The 19,828-nt window shown below is 39.7% G+C and overlaps 1 protein-coding gene across 1 annotated transcript in view; it reads right to left on the reverse strand.

Moving 5' to 3' along the window:
• LOC145411032 (uncharacterized) overlaps positions 1-19,828 on the reverse strand; it is a 131,137-nt gene that overhangs the window by 41,333 nt on the left and 69,976 nt on the right. The window contains exons 13-15 of the mRNA XM_080281094.1: positions 8,437-8,652; positions 8,046-8,237; positions 5,697-5,811 (exon numbers count right to left, since the gene is read on the reverse strand). Coding sequence (XP_080137220.1) covers positions 5,697-5,811; positions 8,046-8,237; positions 8,437-8,652 — 523 coding nt within the window. The remainder of the gene's footprint in view (positions 1-5,696; positions 5,812-8,045; positions 8,238-8,436; positions 8,653-19,828) is intronic.

Below are 19,828 nucleotides of genomic sequence, written 5' to 3' on the forward strand. Positions count from 1 at the left end.
TCATATAAATGACCCACAGCCCAATACACTCTTATGCTGATGACTTGATCCTTCATAATTCTTTCACATTTAGTACCTCCTTTACACAGTTTGATATTATAAATTCCCAAATAAACACAGCAATTTCTCTGAACCAGGACCTTTCTAAAATTAATCAATGGGGACAATCAAATCTGGTCTCATTTAATGCTCAGAAAACTAAATACATCAATTTCTCCAACAGAAAGAATCCCTCAGACTCTCACATAATTTTAATCTATCTACCTATCTATTGCCAGACGCCTCAATCCCATTTGGGGTGGCCACAAACAAATCGCCTCCATGTCGCCCTATCCCCCGCAATTTCACTGCCCTGCTCCCAACTCACACCCCCCTCTCTCATACACCTCTCCACCCCATCCCTCCATCTCATCCTCGGCCTCCCCATCCCTCTTTCCCCCTCCACCTCACTCACATACACTCTCTTCGTCAGTCTTTCACCCTCCATCCTCTCCACATGGCAAAATCACCTCAGTGTATTCCTCCTAACGCTTCCTATCACATCCACATCCACACCACAACGCTCCTTTATATCCTTATTTGTCAGCCTGTCTCTCCGTGTGACTCCACAGGCTCCTCTTAAATAACTCATTTCCACTGCTCTCACTCTTGATTTGTGTCCTTCCAGCAACGTCCAAGCTCCACTTCCATACAGTGTTGGTAACACATAACTGTCATGTAGTAACTTGCTCACTTCCCTGCTTCTTATCACTGCTTTCAAGGAACCAGCAACCTTTCTTCCCTGCTGTACCCTTTCAAGCACTTCACCCTCCAAACCTCCATCCTTACTCATCACACTACCCAAGTACTTAAACGTACTCACATTTTCCAATTCCTCACCATCCAACCTCGCTGTACATTCACTGACTTCACCTCTCCCAAAGACCATCACTTTACTCTTCCCTACATTCACCTTTAGATTCTGTTTCTTACACAGTCTTCCAAACTCATCCACCAAGCCTTGCAGCTCTCCTTCATCTTCACTCAACAACACAGTATCATCTGCAAACAACAGAACAGGGAGTTTCCAAACACTACCCTCTCTCACCAGGGCCACTCCAACATCCACTACCCTACCTTGTACCTCTTTTATTACCCCATCCATGTACAGTTTGAACAACCATGGAGACATGACACATCCCTGTTACAACCCAACCTTCAAAGAGAAAAATTCACTCAGTTCACCATCCACACGCACTGCAGCCTTCGCACCATCATACATACTCTTCACAGCATTCAACAACTTCCCATCTACTCCATATGTTCTTAATACTTTCCACAATCCCTGTCTATCCACCCTGTCATATGCTTTCTCCAAATCCATGAAAGCCGCATACAACTTCTTTCCCTTCTCTAGAAACTTTTTCACTAAAGATCTAAGAATGAATATCTGATCTACACAACCTCTTCCCTTCCTAAAGCCTCCCTGTTCTTCTCCAACTAATTCCTCTGTTCCTTCTCTAACTCTGTCAATAAGTATCCTACCATACACTTTTCCTATTATACTAAGAAGACAGATGCCCCTATGATTACCACACACTTCTTTTTCCCCTTTTCCTTTGTACAAGGGAATAATTATACCTGACTTCCAATCCTCCGGGACTCTACCTTCCTCCCAGGCCAATCTGCACATTTTACACATCCATTCTACTACTATCTCTCCCCCACACTTCAGCATTTCACCACACACTCCATCAATTCCTGGGGCTTTCCCCAATTAACTTTCCTCATTGCTTAAACAACTTCTATCCTACTAATTTCTTCCTGTCTTCTCACCTCCCTCCTTCTCCCAGCCACTTATACTCGCATTACTTCCATCCTCAATGTTCAACAATTCCTTAAAGTGTTCTCTCCATCTGCTCACTTTTTCTCCCTTCTCCACTAGTAATGTACCATTTTCATCTTTCACTCCCCTGCTAACTTCACTTCCACCCTGTCTTACTCTTTCACCTCTTTCCAGAACATTTTCTTACAGTCCCTCCACTTTACACTCAAGTTCCTTCCAAATTCCTCATCCGCTCTCTTCATACTCTCTCTTACTAATCTTTTCACCTCTCTTTCTTTCTTTCTACATATAACTCTCTCTTCCGCCTCTCAACTTCTTCCACGCTCCTATTTCTCATAATTTTAAATGATGTCAATATTCCCATATCCACTACAATTGATATCCTAGGTGTTACTCTAAACCCCAACCTAAACTGGACAGCTTATGTTAAATCCCTTGCTAAAAATGCTCCAAAAAAATTGAGACTTATGTACAGAGTTCATGAGTTCTTCACTAATGAGCAGATGGCAACAATATACAAAAGTCATATGCGTTCTCAGATCGAATACTGTTCACCACTCTGGAGTGGATGTGGAGCGGTTGCACTGAGGCAGTTGGACACAATTCAAAATAAAGCCATTAGATTAATCAATAATCCTGCCATTACGCAGGACCTTCCTCCATTAACAGTACGTAGAGATGTTGCTTCTTTAGCATTATTTTACTGATATTTTTACCGTAAGTGCTCTGATGAACTGGCTTCAATTGTGCCTCCCCTTCACATTTTCTCCCGAAATACTCGGGCAGCTGGGAGTACCTATGAACTCACATTCCCCCCGCAATGCAGAACCTCTGCTTATCAACATTCATTTATCCCCAGATCTACTACTCTCTGGAATTCACTTCGTGGGAGTTGTTTCCCACAAACATTTAATCCACTTCAATTTAAATCCAGTTGTTATAAATATTTTATGAATGGAGGATGGCTTTAGGCACATGGACTTTTTTTTTTTTTTTCCTTTGTTTTCCTTCCTCCATTCATTATCTATAAAAAAAAAAAAAAGAAAAAAAAAAGAAAGAGGGAAGACATTCATAATTATGATATTTTTAAGTCTATCTATCTATTGCCTGACGCCTCAATCCCGTTCGGGGTGCCCACAAACAAATCGCCTCCATGTCGCCCTGTCCGACGCCATTTCACTGCCCTGCTCCCAACTCACACCCCCCTCTCTCATATACCTCTCCACCCCATCCCTCCATCTCATCCTCGGCCTCCCCCTCCCTCTTCCCCCCTCCACCTCACTCACATACACTCTCTTCGTCAGTCTTTCACCCTCCATCCTCTCCACATGGCCAAACCACCTCAGTGTATTCCTCCTAACGCTTCCTATCACATCCACATCCACACCACAACGCTCCTTTATATCCTCATTCGTCAGCCTGTCTCTCCATGTGACTCCACAGGCTCCTCTTAAATAACTCATTTCCACTGCTCTCACTCTTGACTTGTGTCCTTCCAACAACGTCCAAGCTTCACTTCCATACGTTAGAGTTGGTATCACAATAGTCATGTAGCAACTTTTTCAATTCCATGCTCACTTCCCTGCTTCTTATCACTGCTTTCAAGGAACCAGCAACCTTTCTTCCCTGCTGTACCCTTTCAAGCACTTCACCCTCCAAACCTCCATCCTTACTCATCACACTACCCAAATACTTAAATGTACTCACATTTTCCAATTCCTCACCATCCAACCTCGCTGTACATTCACTGACTTCACCTCTCTCAAAGACCATCACTTTACTCTTCCCTACATTCACCTTTAGATTCCGTTTCTTACACACTCTCCCAAACTCATCCACCAAGCCTTGCAGCTTTCCTTCATCTTCACTCAACAACACAGTATCATCAGCAAACAACAGTACAGGGAGTTTCCAAACACTACCCTCTCTCACCAGGGCCACTCCAACATCCACTACCTTACCTTGTACCTCTTTTATTACCCCATCCATGTACAGATTGAACAACCATGGAGACATGACACATCCCTGTTTCAACCCAACTTTCAAAGAGAAAAATTCACTTAGTTCACCATCCACACGCACTGCAGCCTTAGCATCATCATACATGCTCTTCACAGCATTCAACAGCTTCCCATCTACTCCATTTATTCTTAATACTTTCCATAATCCTTGTCTAACCACCCTGTCATATGCTTTCTCCAAATCCATGAAAGCTGCATACAACTTCTTTCCCTTCTCTAGAAACTTTTCCACTAAAGATCTAAGAATGAATATCTGATCTACACATTACATACCGGTAATATACTATGTACTGAATTTGTTCATTTTACACAATTCTTGTTTTGCATAAACATTTCAGCAACATATGAGGTGTTCTCATGGTGAATATATGAATATGAATCTAAGACTTTCCCTTCCTTTCACATTAATTCCCTCGTTCGAGATGCAAATCTTAGGTCGTATCGAATCTTGGTCTAGATGGTCTGACCTTTACGCATACAGCACACTAAAAATAGCATCCTTTTTCTCTCTTTCCACATGAATTAGACCACCCATGAAAAAAAAAAAAAAAAAAAAAAAAAAAAAAAATCCATACAGGAATAAACATTATACACATAAAAAAAGGGGGAAAACATTCATAATTATATTTTTACCCATATCTAGACATGTCAAACCATTTCAGCATCACTGAAAATTTGGGGGGCTAAAAAAAATAAAGAAAAAATAAATTAAAAAAAAAGAAAAAAAGTCACCGATACATCTACGTAAATTTGCACAACTTCTACACTCCATTGCATGGCTCAGGATGGGTCTATGATGCTCAAAATTGCACTGCCTGGTATGTCTGACGTTCTTTTTCAATTAGGTAAGAAAAACAAAACTGATTTTCCGAACCTGAAACATCGGCCTCGTAGTCGGCCTGTAGGTCCCGATAAATTCCGGAGGCACGGCTACGGAGGGGTCAAGTTAAAGTGTTTATGTGAGAGTCTGTGCCACAAGGTAAAAGCATGTGAAAACATGTATAAGGGCATAATCTGAATGCACTGACAAGATGTGTAGGAGAAGAATGAGATGCTTTTAATATGTGATGTGGAGAGAATGAAGGGTGAAAACTGGATGGAGAGATCTAAAAGTTTGAACATAGAGTAGAGCATCAAGAGGCAGACTTACAAAGACCCAGAATGACGTTCTACAAAGCTACCAAATGGTTAGAGGACTGAACAAATCATGCAGCATAAACAGACATCACCAGGTGAACAAGACAAGCACATGCATGCATGTATAATGCCATTCAAAATTAACATAAAGCTCATCCCATACAGGAATGAGAAATGAGGTATGGATGATGATGATGATGAAGAGATATGTGTGGAAACATGTTCTGTATAGAGGCAGTGTCTGAGACTGAGTCTGTACACTGAAACTCAAGGGATTCTGTACAAGGACAAACTATAACACCCATAACTCTTTGTCTCTAGCTGGGACTGAACCCTGGCCAAGACAGTATATTTAACCATTCAGTCACTAAGGACACCTTAGTATTAAAAACAGTAAGAGAATTGTGTGTGGATAGCAGATACTTAGAATAACTGCTGTTACAATAACAAGTTCAATGTACCAGTAACTAAAAATTCTTCCACAATTTATTTTGGGCTGCGATGATTGTCGTTCTGTTACAAAGCTGCCAATTAGCCAGTGTCATTCTGGACATACTTTCAAGACTTACCCTCCACTTTCTTCTACAAGCTTTCTACACAGAGATGCTGTCCTGGATAAAAATCTATAACTGAAAATATACTGTACTCCCACAGCAATAACTTGCATGCAGATATCCATTACCCAATATGAAGCATCCAGTGTGCAACCTTACCTGCAATCATTGAGGCCAGATTTTTTATCATTGCACTCCTTTCCTGTCTTATCTTCTCCTCTTCTAACCACAACTTCATTTCCTCTACTCTTAGCATTTCACAGACTTTCATTGCCTGTAAATAATGTTCATATACGTTAAAAAGAACAACTGATATGGGTCAAGGTTCTTAAAACTACAGTTAGTAAAAATAATGTATTTCAAGATGCAAAGAACTTAAAGTAACTGATATCTGTAATGCCATAACAACACAACTCAGGAGTAGATAGTCTGTATGGCTAACAACAGTATTGTATATTCCATAGTATGTTTTAAGTTTACAAATTACAAATATTAGTACCACACACTGAGATTCATAATTAAAGAAATCAGATATGGTGATCCCTTGGATTTCATGCACTTGGTTAAAGCAGTTTTCATTATCACTGCATGAAAATCTGAACTCCTGCCATTATTGCACACTTCTCAGCTTGAAAAACATCGTTATGACACACCTTAGCTGGTTTCTGCCAACAATGATGGTGCAAACTGTGGTTTCTGATGGCTTTGAGGGATTCAGAGATAAGGCCCTACTCAATGAGCTAATCCCTGGTGGTGGAGACCACTAACTCTCCATCCCCTGGTCTCAGAACCCCTTACCTCAAGTCCATCTCAGGTGTCTATATGGTATGTTTCTTCCATAATGTGCCCTTTTCATCATTTTCTACTAACCTAACCATGCCTATGTGTGTTTTGGATACTTCTTATACATACATACATACATCATCCAATCCTACATTGCCCCATGAGAAGCGTAGGAGCCCAGGGTTAGGCAAGTTGGTCCTGACATTTAAGATGAGTGTAACCAGCCTCATTCATCCCCGAGTGACATTATGTGAGCAATAAACCCCAACCACCCCTTGGATATAAACCTGCACCAGCTTAATCTGACTGGAGTGCCTTAATTACCCACTAAACCACCAGGTGCCATAATTTGGTTATATGGTTACCACCCTGCAATGTAAATGGTTTCCTGGTGTACAGGAAACCATTTGGCTTGTTATTCAGTGTAGAGTCACCCATAGACAGAAGGAAAAGGAAAGAATGAAGGAATGAAGAAGAGGAAAGAATGAAGGAAAGAAGGACATAAGAAGGAAGAAAGAGAGGAACTGGCAGCCACCCACGAGCAGCACTACACTGAGTGAGTGGATGATGAGTGACCCCACCTACCACAAATAACCTTACAGTACATATGCACGTATTCAGTGGGCTGAAACTGTTCAAAATGGGAAAATTTGGGTTTATAAATGAGGTGCCTGGTACTAATTAGAATAAATCCCATAGGTTCTGTGCTTTCGTTATTGCACAATTTCATTTTCGTGCACTAGGCATGGTACCAATTATGCTTGAAACCAGGGGATCATTGTACAGTACTGTATACTGTACACTTGGGCTTTATAAACATCAGGGCACACTTTGGTTAAATAGCAAACTTATATACTGTACTTTGGTGAAGAAATATTTAATTTACTGACACTGTGCCAGCACTGCTCATTCTGTATAAGGTGCATGTAAGCAAAATTCTGTTTCATGTGAAATTGAATAATGTCATGTTTTTGCCTCATTAGTAAGGGGGATTTAATAATACAAAAGATATAATAATCATCATCATCATCTAATCCTGTGTTGCCCCATGAGGAGAGTTTGAGCCCGGGGCTAGGCAAGTTGGTCCTGACATTTAAGATGAGAGTGACAAGCCTCACGCATCCCTGAATGGCATTATGTAAGCATTTAACCCCTACCACCCCTTGGATATAAACCTGAACAAGCTCAATTCGATTGGAGTGCCTTAATTACCTACTAAACCACCAGGCACCATAATCTGGTTATATTGTTACTACCCAGCATAGTAAATGGTTTCCTGGTGTACAGGAAACCATTTGGCTTGTCACTTAGTATAAAGTCACCCATAGGCAGAAGGAAGAGGAAAGAATAAAGAAAAAAAAAGACAGAAGGGGGAGTGTAGAGTCACCCGTAGGCATAAGGAAGAGGAAAGAATGAAGGAAAGAAAAACAGAAAGGGACAGAAGGAAAGAAGGAAGTTAGAGAGGAAATGGCTGTCACCTGAGAGCAGCACTACATCGAGTGAGTGGATGGTGTGCACCCCCAAATAATAATAACAATAACAATAAAGCAATATTACAATGATGTATCAGTAACTTAAGTAATTCATCATCAACTTAAAACTGAAATCATTTCTGATAAAATATGGAAGATTTGTACTGTACATGACTATTATGATGTTGCAACAGTAAAAATTCCATTATGCCTTATGCATAAACACAGGGTATTTATTGAATGCCACACTTACTACATTGAGGATGGCATTTTTAGGCTGGGGAGCTGTTTCCCCTGTTAAGGGATTGTTGGGAATCCTAGCAAGGCACTTTTGAAGGTGGCAGAACAAATGCCGCATGACTCTCCTTCGCATTCTCTCAAGTTCGTTGTGAACCTCAGCATTGCGCTCTTCTGTGTAGCCCTCCACATCAACATAGGGCTTTTCCTAAAGAACATTGTATAGAAAAATTATCTATTGAAAGAATATGATTAGTTAGATATTGCACATTCTAATGCATTTACTTCACAATAAGATGATGCATAAATATCATCATAAAATCAGCCAATTCATACCACAAGAATGTACTTTTACAAAATGTAAACTAATCCCCACAAGAAGTAACTTCATTATGCAAGTCCCTAACCTTCTTCTTAAGTCGTATGCAATTCTTTCCAAATTTAGTTTTTGCGGCAACAACATTAAACTTAGGCATGGTATGGCTGGTGGTTCCAGAAGGTCCAGCACATACAAGGTCCTCGTCTTTGTCCACACCAGCTCGTAGGTGAGCCAGGTGGCTTGGGGTCACCATTGCCTCGTTCTCAGGACTCTCCAGTAGAATGGTCCTTGACTGCTTAGCTGGCTGTTAGGGAATGCACAAAATATTATCATTTTCTTTTATCTACTGTGTACATTAAGTCCTCACTATTTGTTTCATTTTGCTAATAAAGGCTCCATCATGCTTGCATACATCACCCTTGGTCACCTAATGGCAGCTCTCCATGCTGCTCGATTATCCAGAAGCCTGTCTATTCAGTCCCTTATCCATGAGGTTACACTCTGAAACCTCATCCCACGTCTTTTTCAATCTTCCTCGCAGCTTTAACCTGAAGATTCACATCTCTCACCCTCAGTAATTTTTTGCTACAATCTCCACAGTTAAGTACAGAAAAACTGCCCAATAACTACAGGTCTATTAACCCTCTCATTTTGGTGGCAGAACTTTGATATTTTATCCTGGCTATAAGCAACAGATTTTATGTACCAGTAACTAAGAGAAGTTCTGGCAGCTGAAGGGTTAAAAGCTCTCTTAGTAACCCTTTAAATGCCATGAATTTACACAAGCATTCATATTAAGAATAACACCAAACAGTTCTATTTAACTGAACATGAATGCTGCAGTCATCAAAGAGTCTGAGTTCTACTGCAATGTATTGAGGGGGGGGGGGGGAATTATGAACCACTAGGAACAGCTGATGCTGTGGGAAAAGCAGGAAATATCTTCCTGTAAATTTTTAAAATAATTTCCCAGAAAATTCCGCAAATATGCAAGCCTGCAAATGGCGAACCTGCAAAATGTGGGGGTTGAATGTATTTCAAACACATGAGTGGGATCAAGAAATAAGAAAACCACAAAAGTTGAAGAAACTATCAACAGTGCCTGATAAAACAGTGGTGCGCGCACGCGCGCACACATACACACACACACACACACAGCTGTTTTGGTACTTTACATTAAACATGGCCGAAAATGTAAACAGTGAGGGAATGGAATTTCAAGGATTTGACGCTAACACCAATGTCATGGACCTGGTGAAAACATTAATTATGAGGATTAGTAAACTCGAAAAGAAAGTAGAGAATCTAGTGATAAAGGATGTGTCAGTAAATACGGAAACCACCATACAGAGTCTGATCCAGTCCAATGAAACAGCCAATAAAGAGATTAGGAATTTGAAGTGGGAAAATATTGAACTGAGGAGGAAACTAGAAGAGAGTACTAATAAAACGGAGAAGGTGAGTAATGTATTAGAAGAACATAAGGCAAAGTGGGCACACGTAGAAGAACAACAGAAAGAAGTGGTCAGCTTAAGAGAGATCATCCAGGAAGAAAGGGAAATGAACAAGAAAGAAATGGAAGAAAATGTTGTGAAAATACTGAAGAAAAAAGAGAAAATAGTGAGAGAAACTGTAGAAAGGAACAGATGTGTGGTATTATTTGGAAACAGGGAAGAGGAAGAAAAGGTTAGGTTCATAAGACTCGAGAGAGACACGAACATGGTGAGAGGAATATTAGGCAAGATTGACCCCGAAGGAGACAAGTGGGTAAAAGAAATTGAGGAAGTAAGGAGGATAGGGCCTTATAAGAAAGGGGAAACAAGACCAATGAGAGTCAAGTTTATATCAGAAAGTGTAATAAATGAGATACTTAAAGTGACCTGGAAATTAAGCAAAGAGGCGGCGATGGAAAATATTATAATAAGAAAAGATCTGAATGAAGAAGAAAGAGAAGTTTTAAAATCATTAGAGGAAGAAGTAAAGGAAAAAAATGATAAGAGGACAGAGGAAGAACGTAATACTTTTTTTTGGAGAGTGTCGGATATGAAAGTAAGGAAATGGTATTTAAGGAAATAGAAGTGAAGGAAACTAGGGGGGATGGTTGTGAAAGATCAGAAGTTGAGGAAGTGGTACGGACAGAGAGTAGGAGAGAAGAGGGTATTAAAAACGTCAAAAATAATTTGAAGGTCATATATACTAATGTTGATGGTTTCATATCGACAAGGATCGAAATTAATGATTTCTTGAGAGAACATGAACCTGATGTCATGTGCTTTGTAGAGACCAAATTAAGAGAAGATATTGATGTTCATTTGGGAGATGGTAAATACAAACTGTGGAGAAAAGACAGAAAAGAAAAAAAAGGAGGAGGAGTGATGATAGCAGTGAAGAACAACATAAATGTAGATACTGTGGAAATGGGAGAAGGCAGGGCTGAAGTGATATATATGAAATTAGAAACTGGAGAGAATGTTAATAGAGATATGGCGGTAGTGTATGTTCCCCCAAAGACGAGAGCATGGAAGGATGATGAATACCATGAGATGTTGTCAGATATGGCTAGCTACTTGCAAAAAATAATTGAGAAAAGCAATAATATAATTTTGGTGGGTGACTTTAATTGTAAAGAGGTGAACTGGGAGGAATGGTACTCAGGAGGCGGCGAGGATTCATGGGGCACTATGTTATTAAATATAATAATGAATAATGTGATGACGCAATGGGTCAAAGAAGAGACACGGTTTCGAGGTGAGGACACACCAGCAAGGTTAGATTTACTGTTCACCAAAGAACCCAATGTAATAGAATCATTGGAATATCTCTGTCCTTTGGGAAAAAGTGATCACGTGGTCATTGAGTTCCAGATGTTAATAGGAAACGTCGAGCCAAGAGACGAGCTTCATAGACAGGGAAGATACAACTTTGGAAAGCAAATTTTACAGGATTGAGATGAGTTCCAGATGTTAATAGGAAACGTCGAGCCAAGAGACGAGCTTCATAGACAGGGAAGATACAACTTTGGCAAAGCAAATTTTACAGGATTGAGAAACTTTTTTGAAAATGCGGATTGGAGAAAATTCAGAGAAACAAGAGAGATACAGAGGAAGTGGGATATCTTTCTAGACCTCTATAATTTGGGAGTGGAAAAATTTGTACCAAGAGTAAGAGGGAAAGAAAACAGGAAAAAGGAGTGGTTTAATAGAAGGTGTATGATAGCAAAAAAAAGAGAGAGATAAGGCGTGGAACAATTGGAGAAAGAGAGGTAACGACAGAACAAAGGAAGAATATAAAAGAACAAGAAATGAATACACAAGAATACGTAGAGAAGAAGAAAGGAATTTTGAAAAAGGTATAATTGACAAATGCAAGGATGAACCCAAACTGTTTTATAGATTTGTTAATGGCAAACTGAAACAAAAGGAAGGAATCACCAAGCTGAAAGTAGGAGAGGTCTTTAAGGATGCAGCAATGTAAGCAGAAATAATGAACAAACGTTTCCAGTCAGTTTTCACTAAAGAAAAGGAGCTTGTGGAAGGGGAGGGAATGATTAGAAATGTTCCGGTGATGAAAGATATAAAAGTGGAGGTACAGGAAGTGTATAAATTACTGGAAACTCAAGATGTAAGGAAAGCCCCAGGACCTGATGGAATTTCTAATTGGGTACTGAAGGAATGCAGAGAACAACTGGCGGATAAAATTCACAGTTTAATCATATGCTCACTGGAAGGGGGGAAAGTGCCACAAGAATGGAAGAAGGCAAATGTGGTACCAATTTACAAGGGAGGAAACAGGGAAGAACCCCTGAATTATGGACCAGTGTCTCTAACCAGCATGGTTGCAAAATTGTGTGAGAGAATCCTGAAAGACAGATGGATAAAATATCTGGAAGAGATGAATATTTTGGCTGAATGTCAGTTTGGATTCAGAAGTGGAAGGTCATGTGTTTCAAACTTGTTGAGCTTTTACTCAAGAGCGATTGATGTGGTACAGGAGAGAGATGGTTGGGTGGATTGTGTGTACTTAGACTTAGAGAAGGCCTTTGACAAGGTACCTCATAAGAGACTAATGTGGAAACTAGAATATATAGGAGGACTAAAGGGGAAACTTCTGGAATGGATGAGAGACTTTTTGAGAGACAGACAAATGAGGACAGTAATAAAGGAAAAGATGTCTGGATGGAGGGAAGTAACAAGTGGAGTCCCTCAAGGCTCAGTGTTGGCGCCAGTAATGTTCCTGATTTACGTAAATGATATGGTAGATGGAGTGAACAGTTATGCAAGTCTGTTTGCTGATGATGTAAAGATCTTGAGGAAGATAGAGGTTGAGGAGGATTGTAAAATACTGCAGGAGGATTTGGATAGGATACACAATTGGAGCCGGACGTGGGAAATGAAATTTAATGTAAAGAAATGTAAAATATTGGAAATGGGTAAAAGTACCAGGAGACCATCACTGAATTACTTTTTGGGTAATGAATTAATCACAAAAAGGAGAGAAGAGAAAGATTTGGGAGTGCTGGTCCAAGATAGTTTGTCACCAGAAAAGCACATTAACAAGATAGTTAGAGAGACTTATAAGCTCTTGACTAACATAAGAGTAGCATTTCATTATATGGATGAGGAAATGATGAAAAAATTGATAGTGGCCATGATCTGCCCCAGGTTAGAATATGCAGCGGTAGTGAGGTCCCCACACAAAAAGAAAGATATAAACAAGATTGAGAGAATACAAAGAACAGCAACCAAGATGGTCCCCAGTCTGACAGACCTATCATACAGAGAGAGGCTGGAAAAACTGGATTTGCCTTCGTTAGAGGAAAGGAGAAAGAGGGGAGACATGATTGCGGTGTTCAGGACCATGGTGGGAGTAGATAAAATCGACAAAGAAGATCTGTTTGTATGAGATAAGAGAGCAACAAGAGGACATGGAATGAAATTGAAAAAGTCAAGCTGCTTGAAGGATATCAAGAAATATAGCTTTCCTTACAGAAGTATAGACTTATGGAATAGCCTGGACAAAGAGATCGTCCAGTCTAAAAACTTAAACGAGTTTAAAGTTAAATTCGACTTATTGAGAAACAGCGACAGAAACCCACGAGCATAGTACATTCCGTGTATATCACAATTAGGTATATTAGGTAAATACTTAAATATTTGGAACGACTAAGACAAAGAGGTGGTGCATGAGAAAAAGATTCATGTGTGTAAAGGTAGACTTGATAAATGTGGATATGGAGACAGGACAACACGAGCATTGCTCAATTCCTGTATACTACAAATAGGTAAATACACACACACAACAAAGGAAGAATATAAAAGAACAAGAAATGAATACACAAGAATACGTAGAGAAGAAGAAAGGAATTTTGAAAAAGGTATAATAGACAAATGCAAGGATGAACCCAAACTGTTTTATAGATTTGTTAATGGCAAACTGAAACAAAAGGAAGGAATCACCAAACTGAAAGTAGAAGGAGAGGTCTTTAAGGATGCAGCAATGCAAGCAGAAATAATGAACAAACGTTTCCAGTCAGTTTTCACTAAAGAAAAGGAGCTTGTGGAAGGGGAGGGAGTGATTAGAAATGTTCCGGTGATAAAAGATATAAAAGTGGATGTACAGGAAGTGTATAAATTACTGGAAACTCAAGATGTAAGGAAAGCCCCAGGACCTGATGGAATTTCTAATTGGGTACTGAAGGAATGCAGAGAACAACTGGCGGATAAAATTCACAGTTTAATCATATGCTCACTGGAAGGGGGGAAAGTGCCACAAGAATGGAAGAGGGCAAATGTGGTACCAATTTACAAGGGAGGAAACAGGGAAGAACCCCTGAATTATAGACCAGTGTCTCTAACCAGCATGGTCGCAAAATTGTGTGAGAGAATCCTGAAAGACAGATGGATAAAATATCTGGAAGAGATGAATATTTTGGCCGAACGTCAGTTTGGATTAAGAAGTGGAAGGTCATGTGTTTCTAATTTGTTGAGCTTTTACTCAAGAGCAATTGACGTGGTACAGGAGAGAGATGGTTGGGTGGATTGTGTGTACTTAGACTTAGAGAAGGCCTTTGACAAGGTACCTCATAAAAGACTAATGTGGAAACTAGAATATATAGAAGGACTGAAGGGGAAACTTCTGGAATGGATGAGAGACTTTTTGAGAGACAGACAAATGAGGACAGTAATAAAGGATAGGATGTCTGGATGGAGGGAAGTAACAAGTGGAGTCCCTCAAGGCTCGGTGTTGGCGCCAGTAATGTTCCTGATTTACGTAAATGATATGGTAGATGGAGTGATCAGTTATGCAAGTCTGTTTGCTGATGATGTAAAGATCTTGAGGAAGGTAGAGGTTGAGGAGGATTGTAAAATACTGCAGGAGGATTTGGATAGGATACACAATTGGAGCCGGACGTGGGAAATGAAATTTAATGTAAAGAAATGTAAAATATTGGAAATGGGTAAAAGTACCAGGAGGCCATCACTGAATTATTTGTTGCGTAATGAATTAATCACAAAAAGGAGAGAAGAGAAAGATTTGGAAGTGCTGATCCAAGATAGTTTGTCACCAGAAAAGCACATTAACAAGATAGTTGGAGAGACTTATAAACTCTTGACTAACATAAGAGTAGCATTTCATTATATGGATGAGGATATGATGAAAAAATTGATAGTGGCAATGATCCGCCCCAGGTTAGAATATGCAGCGGTAGTGTGGTCCCCACACAAAAAGAAAGATATAAACAAGATTGAAAGAATACAAAGAACAGCAACCAAGATGGTCCCCAGTCTGACAGACCTGTCATACAGAGAGAGGCTGGAAAAACTGGATTTGCCTTCGTTAGAGGAAAGGAGAAAGAGGGGAGACATGATTGCAGTGTTTAGGACCATGGTGGGAGTAGATAAAATTGACAAAGAAGATCTGTTTGTATGGGATAAGAGAGCAACAAGAGGACACGGAATGAAATTGAAAAAGTCAAGCTGCTTGAAGGATATCATGAAATATAGCTTTCCTTACAGAAGTATAGACTTATGAAATAGCCTGGACAAAGAGACTGTCCAGGCTAAAAACTTAAATGAGTTTAAAGCCAAATTTGACTTATTGAGAAACAGCGATGGAAACCCACGAGCATAGTACATTCCGTGTATATCACAATTAGGTATATTAGGTAAATACTTAAATATTTGGAACGACTTAGACAAAGAGGTGGTGCATGAGAAAAAGATTCATGTGTGTAAAGGTAGACTTGATAAATGTGGATATGGGGACAGGACAACACGAGCATTGCTCAATTCCTGTATACTACAAATAGGTAAATACAAATAGGTAAATACATACACACACACACACACACCTCAACCGATGTCAGTGAGGTCAGAAAGGGAAGAACTGAGAAGGGTGAAGGAAATGGTGTCAATAGTTATGGAAGGAAAAGACGAAACCCACAAGGAGATCAAAGAAGTCATTAGGCTGGGAAAATATGTGGATGGAGGGGCAAGACCACTCAAAGTAAAATTTCAACTCCAGGTCACAGTAAATGAAATAATAAGACTTGGAAATTAGCAGATAAAGAAGGGTTTTAAAATATCTAGATAAGGAGAGATGCATTTTGCGGTAGAGAGAGCTAAAATAAAGGAACTTGTTACGGAAGCGAAGGAAAAAAAGGCCAGAGAACGGAGGAGGAGACGACAGAGTTCTACTGGAGAGTAATGGATCAGAAATTGAGGAAGTTGTACCGAAGGAGAGAGGAAGAGAGAAGGACAGAATAAAAAACAATGCAAAAAGATCGAATGTGGCATATGCTCATGTAGATGGTCTAATCTCAGCAAGGTTAGAAATAGACAATTTCTTGAAGGTAAATGAGCCAAAATATAAGAGACCAAGCTGAGAGTGAATACTGAAATTCAAATGGGAGATGAGATTGAAAAGAAAAAAAATGGGAGGAGTGATGATAGCAGTGAAAAAGTCTAAATGTGGATTGTGTGAAACTGGGAGAAGGTATGGCTGAAGTGATAAACATGGTAATAGAAACCAGAGGGAAAGGCAAGAGCAACACTGCAGTAGCATATGTCCTCCCCAAGACAAGGATATGGAATGAGGAGGAATATCAGGGGATATTGTCAGATATGGTTAGAGGCCTACAGAACATAATCCCGATGGGGTACTTTAACTGTAAAGAGGTAGACTGGGAAGAGTGGGACTCAGGAAGTAGTGAAGATTAGTGGGGCGGTATACTATTAAATGTAACACTGGATAATGACACACCAGCAAGACTAGACTTAACTCTAACCAAAGAACCTGATGCAACTGAATCTCTGAAGTATCTGTGTCCTATAGGAAAAAGTGATCATGTAGTGATAGTTCTAAATGACAGAAGGAAATGGGGAGACAAGAGATAAACTATGCAGGCATGGAAGATACAACTTTGGGAGAGCAAACTTTACAGGATTGAGAAAATTTTTTGAAGAAGCAGAGTGGTGAGAATTCTGGAAGACAAGCGAGATACAGAAGAAGTGAGATATATTTCTAGACTTCTATAATATAAGTGTGGAAAAGTATGTGCCAAAAGTTAGTGGGAAACAGAACTGGAGAAATGACTGCTTCAACAAAAGGTGTATGACTGCAAAAAAAGAAAGGGATAAGGCATGGAACAAACGGAGAAAGAGAAGTAATGATAGAACAAAGGAAGAATATAAATGAAGGGAAATTAATATACAAGAATACGTAAAGAGGAAGAAAGAAACTTCGAAAATGGTATTGCTGACACAAGTAAGGAAGAATCTAAATTGTTTTACAGGTTTGTTTATGGCAAACTGAAACAAATGGAAGGAATCAACAAGCTGAAAGTAGAAGGAAATGTCTATAAAGATGCAGTTATGCAAGCTGAAATAATGAACAAATGTTTCCAATCAGTTTTCACTAAAGAGAGGGATTTTGTGGAGGAGAAGGAGTAGGAGGGAATGACTAGTAATGTAGTGTTAAAAGATGTAAAGATTGAAGTGAAAGAAGTATACAAATTACTGGAAACTCAAGATGTGAGGAAGGCCCAATGATCAGATGGGATCTCAAACTGGATACTGAAGGAGTGCAGAAAACAAATGGTGGATAAGATTCTTGGTTTAATCGTATGTTCTCTGGAAGAAAGGAAAATGCCTCGGGAATGGAAAAGGGCCATTGTGGTACCAATTTATAAGGAAGGGAACAAGGAAGTACAGTACCCCAGAATTATAGACCAGTGTCCCTGACCAGCATGGCTGCAAAACTGTGCGAGAGAATCCTGAAAGATAAATGGATAAAATAACTGGAGGAGATGGATATTTTGGCAGAAAGTCAGTTTGGATTCAGAAGTGGAAGGGTCATGTGTTTCCAACTTGTTGAGCTTCTATTCAAGGGCAATAGATGTGCTACAAGAGAGAGAGAGTTGGGTGAATTGTGTGTACAGTATTTAAAGAAAGCCTCTGACAAGGTACCACACAAGCAATTAATGTGGAAACTGGAACACACAGGAGGACTTAAGGGGAACCTCATAGAGTGGATGAGAGACTTCTTAAGGGACAGAAAAATGAGGAGCGTACTAAAAGACAGGATGTCTGGATGGAGGGAAGTAACAAGTGGAGTCCCACAGGGCTCGGTGTTTGCGCCCATAATGATCCTGATTTATATAAACGATATGGTAGATGGAATGAACAGTTATGCAAGTCTGTTTGATGACAATGCTAAGAACATCAGGAGAGCAGAAGTTGAAGAAGACTGTAAAATTTTGCAGGAGGACCTAGATAGGATTCATGATTGGAGCCAGATGTGGGAAATGATATTCAACGCAAAAAAATGTAAAATACTGGAAATGGGTAAAAGTACCAAGAGACCATTACTGAATTATTTGATGGGTAATGTACCAATCACAAAAGCGAAAAAGAAGGACTTGGGAGTCCTGATCCAGGATAATTTGTCACCTGAAAAACACATTATCAAGACAGTTTGAGAGACATATAATCTCTTGACTAACATAAGAGTAACATTTCATTACATGGATGAGAGATGAAAAAACTGATAGTGGCCATGATCCGCCCCAGGTTGGAATATGCGGCAGTAGTGTAGTCCTTACATAAAAAGAAAGATATAAAAAAGATCAAAAGAATACAAAGAACAGCAACCAAGCCAGTCCCTAGCCTGACAGAATGTCGTACAGGGAAAGGCTGGAAAAACTAGACCTACCTTCCTTAGAAGAAAGGAGACAGAGGATGACATAATTGCAGTGTTCAGGGCCAGGATGGGGGTAGGAAAAATTGACAGAGAAGATCTGTTTGTATGGGATGGGAGAGGAACAAGAGGACATGGAATGAAACTAAAAAACAAGTTGCTTGACAGATAGCAAGAAATATAGTTTTTCATATACTGTAGATGCTTGGACCTGTGGAATAGCCTGCACACAGAGATTGACTGGTCTAAATACATAAATGAGTTCAAAGCAAAATTTTTCTTATCGAGAAACAGGGACGGGAACCCACAAGCATACCTCATTTCCTGTATATCACAACTAGGTAAGCACACACGCACACACACACACACACACACACACACACACACACACACACACACACACACACACACACACACGAACCGCCGGAGAGAGAGGTCGTCCCAGGCATCGCTCCTAACCTTGAGTAGTTCCAGGAATTTTGTCTGTCCTGTCTCCTAGGGTCTTTCTTTAAATTTAAAATAATGAAAGTTGGTAGAGTACCAAAAATGTAAAGATTTGTTGGCAATAGTATACATGAATGTTTGTGGCTTATTCGGTAACAGCTGTTTAGGTACTTTACCGGTACGTTAAAGATGGCCGAAAATGTAAACAATGAGGGAATGGAATTTCAAGGATTTGATGCTAATACTAATGTCATGGACCTGGTGAAAACATTAATTATGAGGATTAGTGAACTCGAAAAAAAAGTAGAGAATCTAGTGATAAAGGATGTGTCAGGAAATACGGAAACCACCATACAGAGTCTAATCCAGTCCAACAAAACAGCCAATGAAGAGATTAAGAATTTGAAGAGGGAAAATGTTGAACTGAGGAGGAAACTTGAAGAGAGTACTAATAAAATGGAGAAGGTGAGTAATGTACTAGAAGAACACAAGGCAAAGTGGGCACACGTAGAAGAAGAACAGAAAGAAGTGGTCAGCTTAAGAGAGATCATCCAGGAAGAAAGGGAAATGAACAAGAAAGAAATGGAAGAAAATGTAGTGAAAATACTGAAGAAAAAAGAGAAAATAGTGAGAGAAACTGTAGAAAGGAACAGATGTGTGGTAGTATTTGGAAACAGGGAAGAGGAAGAAAAGGTTAGGTTCGCAAGACTCGAGAGAGACACGAACACGGTGAGAGGAATATTAGGCAAGATTGACCCCGAAGGAGACAAATGGGTAAAAGAAATTGAGGAAGTAAGGAGGATAGGGCCTTATAAGAAAGGGGAAACAAGACCAATGAG

Source organism: Coenobita brevimanus, chromosome 87 (genome assembly GCF_032717465.1).
Source record: "Coenobita brevimanus isolate Jiangsu-jjx chromosome 87, ASM3271746v2, whole genome shotgun sequence".
In the NCBI taxonomy this organism is placed as follows: Eukaryota; Metazoa; Arthropoda; class Malacostraca; order Decapoda; family Coenobitidae; genus Coenobita; species Coenobita brevimanus.